Source organism: Monodelphis domestica, chromosome 2 (genome assembly GCF_027887165.1).
Source record: "Monodelphis domestica isolate mMonDom1 chromosome 2, mMonDom1.pri, whole genome shotgun sequence".
NCBI lineage: Eukaryota > Metazoa > Chordata > Mammalia > Didelphimorphia > Didelphidae > Monodelphis > Monodelphis domestica.
In genome coordinates, this window is record NC_077228.1 from 103,291,609 (window position 1) to 103,298,215 (window position 6,607).

Sequence of the window (6,607 nt, forward strand, 5' to 3'; positions counted from 1 at the left end):
GGGCTAGTTATTACCTGAGTAACCAGGGTGAGATATATCCTATCACAGTGATGGTGAACCTTTTAGAGACCCCCTCCCCCAGAGACCAAGTGCCAAGCCTTGCCCTCACTTTGGGGTCATCTCATTGGACTGCTGGGCAGAAGGGCTGGTGAAGTGAAAAAATGTCCTTGGCATGGTGGGGAAGGGGAAGGGAGCAGCTCCCCTGTGTCCCTCTGCCTTTCTAGTAATGAACTTTGGTGGGCAATGGCTCATGTGCCCACAGAGAGGGCTCTGCATGCCATTTTTGGCACATGTGTCATAGGTTTGCCATCATGGTCATATCACTTCTCCAGATCTATGTCTTTACCTGTAAAATGAGGGGATAGGATTAGATGACTTCTAAGGCTTCTTCTAATTCTAACTATGCTTCCAGACTCCAGAGGGGAAAGATAAAGAGGCAAATTCAGATGGGTTGAACCAGGCATTGTGGGGATTTGGTGAGGTTTGGACTAGATGACCTCTAAGTCCCTATGATCCTACTGTTCCCCACCATTGTGCCGTCCCTTTCACCACTGTCCTTCCTTTCTGAGTCTGACCTCCTGTTCTGTGTTGTCACTGCAGAAAAGTTTATGGTGAAGATGCCAAACTTCAAGAAGCCAAACTTGACCCAGAAACCACATTTCCTGGTCAATCTCCGGACCCATCTGCTGCCCCAAGGCTGTGAATGCTGCATGAGCTGTGCTGTGAAGGGAGAGCCTAGACCTAGAGTCACCTGGTTCAAGGATGACCAAAGCCTTGAAGGCAATCCCAATGTATATAGTACAGATGTCCTAGGTGTTTGCTCCTTGGTCATCCCCAGTGTCACCCTCAAGGATAGTGGCAAGTACAAGGCTGTGGCTGAGAATGGATTGGGCCAGGCAGTCAGCCAAGCTACCCTTATTGTTACAGGTAAGAATGGCTTTCTTCTATCACAGATGGTCACTAAACAACAGCATTGACTGAGCCCCCTGGGTGTATACATTTCTCCAGCAAGCTTGGGTTGGGGTGGTAATGCCAAAATAATCTATAGGAAGAAAGTCAGCCTCTGCCTTTATGGAGATCTTGATATGATGGGGAAAATCCCCCAGAGATCTTTCAGTCTAATGGGGAGGGCTCAGTATATCTAGTAGTATCTTTTCTGATTATAGGATCATAGGTGGAACCCTTCCCTTATTAAATAAGAGGTGTGTACTTGATCAGAGATTCTGTGTGTTTGTGTGTGTGTTAAACCTGTTCTCATAATAATTTTTAAGTGCACAAAATGAAATAAATAGGATTAAAAGTGAACATTATGCTGGACAGCTATGTAGCACAGTGCATAGAGTTTCAGGCCTGGAGTTAGAAAGTCTTCTCTTTCTGAGTTCAAATCCAGTTTTGGATACCTACTAGCAGTGTAACCTTTGACAAGTCACAACCCTATTTGCCTCAGTTTCCTCATCTGTCAAAAGAGTTGGAGAAGGAAATGGCAAACCACTTCAATATTTTTGCCAAGAAAACCCCAAATGAGGTTTTGAAAAGTTAGATATGACTGAAAAATGACTCAACAACAACAACAACTAGATGAGAGATTCTTATACTTTTTGTGTCATAGACTATTTTCAGAATGTTTTTAAATGTGCAAAATGAAACAGAGTTAAAAGTAAGTATATTACCTTATATCATATAATATATAATTATAATGTGCTACATTATATTATTACATCAATATTCATTATTATTGATTGAATAATTGATTAGTGTATAATTGATTCCATTGTGATGTTTTATAGCATGTCTCACCTTATCATATTAAGTTAAAATATAGCTATCAAAATATTTAATAAAGGGGTAGCTGGGTAGCTCAGTGGATTGAGAGCCAGGCCTAGAGATGGGAGGTCCTAGGTTAAAATCTAGCCTTAGACACTTCCCAGTCATGTGACCCTGGGCAAGTCACTTGACCCCCATTGCCTAGCCCTTACTGCTCTTCTGCCTTGGAGCTAATACACAGTATTGATTCCAAGATGGAAGGTAAGGGTTTATATTTTAAAAAATATTAAAAAAAAAGTTTGCAGATCCCAGATTAGGAACTCCCAAATTAGATGACTTCTAAGTTCCCTTCAAGGTTTAAAATTCTCTCTTTCTATGAGATATTGCATAGGTAGCCAACTGGATAGAATGCTAGGCTGGGAATCAGTAAGATTTGAATTCAAATCCTTCCTCAGATACTTATTAGTTGCATGACCTTGGCAAGACCCTTCACCTTGGTGTTACTTAGTTTCCTCATCTTTAAATGGGGATAATAATAGTATCTATCTCAGGAGTTTGTTTTGGGGATCCAAAGTGATAATGTATAAAGAACCTTGCCACCTTGGCTGTTGACTATTATAAAGCCAAGATATCAGCCCTAGAGAGTGATAGAATTTGGTGAGACGTGACTCTTTGGGGCTACCTCCAATTGATGGAGTTAGTGATGGAAGGCTTCATGTTTAGTGGAGCAATACAAGAAGGGCATTTCAAGCCAAGAGAATTGGTCTTATCAGAAGTAGGAGTCATTGACATGGGTGGGAGGATAACCTTGCCCTTTAACAGGCTCAGCTAGTTGAGTATAAACAGAGGATTATGGGATGAATATAAGCCTCATAAAATGTGGAAAGGTAGCTGGGAATTGTTGCTTTTATAGGATCTGCCTCAGCTTGCTTGTCCTCTCCTGAGGGAATGCACTGTCTCAGTTGATGTTTCTCACTCCTTCTTTCTCCCAGAATCCTGTTTCTAGTGTGACTGGCACCATGACGGCCCTGCCCATCCTTGCAGTGCAAATAATTAGATCAGACTCTTCCCATCATTCTGCATTTTGCTGGCCGCCACAAGGCTCCTGGGATCGGTGGGATGGGGAGCCCTGTAAAAATTAAATTTATATCTCTAATAATAAAAACATTATATTTTATGAGGTTTATTAAGGATAATTATAAATCAAGGAATAAAGAGGATACAAAATAAAAACCACATGCCCATGGCTGGTTGGCCATTTTCAAATTTTCCCCACCTTACCACCATCACTGCTGATGCTACATCATGCAAGAGAGAGAGAGAGAGAGAGAGAGAGAGAGAGAGAGAGAGAGAGAGAGAGAGAGAGAGAGAGAGAGAGAGAGAGAGAGAGAGAGAGAGAGAGAGAGAGAATGGGAGCTTTACTGCCAGTTAAATCCCAATAACATGATCTTGTCAACGTGGAGACACAGGAGAGATTATAGGGAATTCTGGGAAATACCAAGAATTTCTGGGGAATGAAGTCAAAGGTTCAAAATCTCCATTTATACAGCCCATAGGAGGCTGAATTGAGATACACAGGTAGGGCAATAGGGAACTTCCTGGGGAATTCTCAGTCCAACAGGCCCTTCAGGAGGAAGCCATGAGAGTTGTATTGATGAACCCTTTCTGCAAATGCCCTTGGGGAGCAATGGAGACTGAAACATCTCAACCCTCCTTACCATGGTCCTAGAAGAATTACTTGTCATCTTCCCATGTCAGCAGACTCTTCCAAACATTTTGCTTGAGTATTTATTCTTCATCCTTTGGTGAATCCTTTGTTGTCCCAACTGACTCACTCAGCCAAGACTTGTGGTTGGAATAAGAAGACAGCTAGGGTCAATGGAGAGGGAATTTTTATGTATTTTGTCATTAAATTACTAGTATGCAAATGGATGTAAAGTGAATGCAAATCAATCTGAGATGGGGGTTGTGTCTGGCTAGTGCCACCCATAGACACACAGACACAGACACACACACACACATTTCCACAAGTATCTTAGGCCCTTTCTCATGGTGCCAAATATTCTGCCCATCTTAGTCACTAAAAAGATATCAAGTTTCTCTCTTGGTAAAGAAGGAAGAAAATTAGACTTAAAAAAGCCAATCAACAAGCATTTGTTGAATATTTGCCAGGTGCTAGGGAGCAATGAAAATATACGACATGATCTCTGTCCTCAAAGATTTGATGGTGTTGGTTTAGTTGGAAAGGCAAGACATAAACTATAAAACGTTAAAAAGCAGTACCAAATGATTGTTGGAGAAAAAATAACTTTGGTATAGAAATGCAGAAAAGAGAAAGATCACTAGAGCTGGGTAGGAGTGTCTGACAGATCCAGAGGAAGGAGGAAAGGCAGCCTTTGCTTTATGGAGTTCCTGACCTAATAGCTCTCACCTATGGCTCCAAGAAGCTGTAGCATGCCTAGTGACTACACCTTGCAGGTGTTTTAAACCAGGTTGAGAGTAGCTGACAGAACTCCAATCTGTCAATGAGTTAGAGGGGTGTCTACCCCAGGCATGGGAAGACTTTCCCTAGTGGAAGGGGTGGGGGATGAGAATAATTTGTTCTAATGGCTATGGAGATGTTAGATGGGACTATGAAGTGTTCCGAGCTTGCTTAGATAGTGAAGAAGCCACGGTCATCCACTGCATCCTGAGTCATTGCCAGTTGTCTTGACTTCTGTCTTGAATGACTCTGATAGAGCAACTCTGCCTCACTTAGATCCAATTTATGCATGAGTCAAAAGATGTCACCAGTAATATCATTTTGGTCCCCTTTGAGCATGAATCTGATAAGGGAAATCCCTTCAAGATCTCCCAGGCTTATGGAGAGGATGGGGTCTACTAGAAAGAACATTAGACTTAGAGCATTATGAGCTCAGGTGGCCATGGAAAAGTTCACAGAGGACTTAGCAGGAGGTGGAACTTATTCTGGCTGTTGAAAGATAGGCAGGATCTGAATAAGCAGAAAGTGGGGAGGGCAGATCTGATTCTTTGGCAGAAAGGCTTGGGCCTACGGAGGGCTAGAAAAGATAAATCTAAAAGGAAGGCACTGCCTTCTTCCTTGGAAGATTCCCCCAGTACCACTGGCCCAGTCACAGAAAGAGAAGATCCCTTTCCAGGGAAGGCAAAGGCACTACCTAGGTCACCCAGGTTGTCGTCGTCATCATTTTTTCAGTGCCTATAGGGTTGGAGTCAAAAAAGGAAAAATGCCTCCCTTCTTAAATAATTGTGCTGAGTTCAGAGTGACACATTTAGAAAGGGAATTATGACCTGAGGAAGGGCCAAAAGAAAGTGGCTACAGTGATGAGAGAGCTGAATGCCATGCCAAGGCTGATGGACCTGGGACTATTTCATGGTGAGAAGAAAATGCTTAGGGTAGACTTAAAGGATGGTCATATGGTAGAAGAATTAGATTTGTTTTGCTAGGGCAGTGGGCAGACCAGAGTCATGGGTAGAAGACCAGGGGAATTTGGATTTGAGATAAGGAAAAACTGTTCACCAATTGTAGATGTCCAGATATGGAATGAGTTTCCTGAGGTCATAATGGGCTCCCCATGACTAAAGGCCATCAAGTACTAGCCACTGGGGATTTTGCAGAAAGGATTCCTATTCATCTCTAAGCTGGGCTCAAAGTCCTTTGGATTCCTAGGGTTCTGGGAGCTAGAGCTCTTTAAGGCTGCAGTTTGGGAAGAGTATTCCAGTCAGGATTCTTTGTAGGAACCTCTCATTTGCTCTTCACGGTACTCAAAGGACCCCTCTTCAGAAAAGGAAAGCGAAGGTGGGAACATTAAAGATTCTGTCTTGAGAGACTTCTGGGTAAGCATGGCAGCAATCTAAACGCAGCTTACTTACTCTCCCCAGCACACACCGACAATGACTACCCCCAAAAGACCTTAAGAATCATTTTCAGAGGAGCGGAGGAGCTGTAAAGTGGGGGTGCAGCATTGAAGGTACATGGGATTGGGACTTTTCCAGACTATACGAGGGTGAAAGGGCCCCCACCCAAACGCGAACTGATCCACCCTCCCCCACCCCAACCTACAGAGCCAGAGCCAGCGCACACCAAGATGAATGAGCAAGGGGCATCTCTGAAGTGAGTAGGGGGCGCCTCTGGGTTCTTGGGAGCTGACTAGGATAGCAGGGGACCCATCCCTAAAGGCAGCTAGGCAGAAAACCCCAGCGCACGAGAGAGTTCAGACCTTAGGTGCCCAGAGCCAGCGCACCCACCGGAGCCAGGGAGTAAGCGAGGAGTTCTTCTGGAGCGAGAAGGGGACACTTCAGGGTCCTTGGGAGCTGACTAGGACCCCCCAGGGACTTACCCCTGAAAGCAGCTAGACCAGAAACCCAGGCAGGCAGGAGAGCTCAGACCTTGAGTGCCCCTGGGAGGGTGGCACCGAGAAGAGCTGCAAAGGACTGTGGAGAATCAAGAGCTTGCCTAAGGCAAAATCCTTGCTCCTTAACTCCATACACAGAGAATTTACCTAGCTGACTCATATTTCTGACTAAAGAGGGAAGGGAAAACATCCAGGAAAATAGCTAATCATGAACAGGAGCCTCAAAATCCTTCCAAAAAACCTAAAAAGAAGGCTGTGACCCTTGAAAATTTTTACGGAGGAAAAGCTCAGGCTACAGAGGAAATACTGGACAAAACTCAAACAAAGGCAAAACCAAAAAAAAAATGGAAATTGTCCACAAGACCTAGAAGAATATCAAATGGAGCTTATCAAAAAGATGGAAGCCTTCTGGAAAGAGAAGTGGGAAATGGTTCAAATAAAAATGAAGAAATCATAGCTGAATACCAAAA

General features: G+C 43.6%; 1 protein-coding gene across 1 annotated transcript in view; it reads left to right on the top strand.

The window, feature by feature from the left end:
- IGFN1 (immunoglobulin like and fibronectin type III domain containing 1) overlaps window positions 1-2,941 on the top strand; it is a 42,466-nt gene extending 39,525 nt beyond the window's left edge. The window contains exons 23-24 of the mRNA XM_056815713.1: window positions 601-927; window positions 2,757-2,941. Of these exons, the coding sequence (XP_056671691.1) occupies window positions 601-927; window positions 2,757-2,770 (341 nt within the window). The 3' untranslated portion in view covers window positions 2,771-2,941. The remainder of the gene's footprint in view (window positions 1-600; window positions 928-2,756) is intronic.
- Window positions 2,942-6,607: the final 3,666 nt, after the last annotated feature.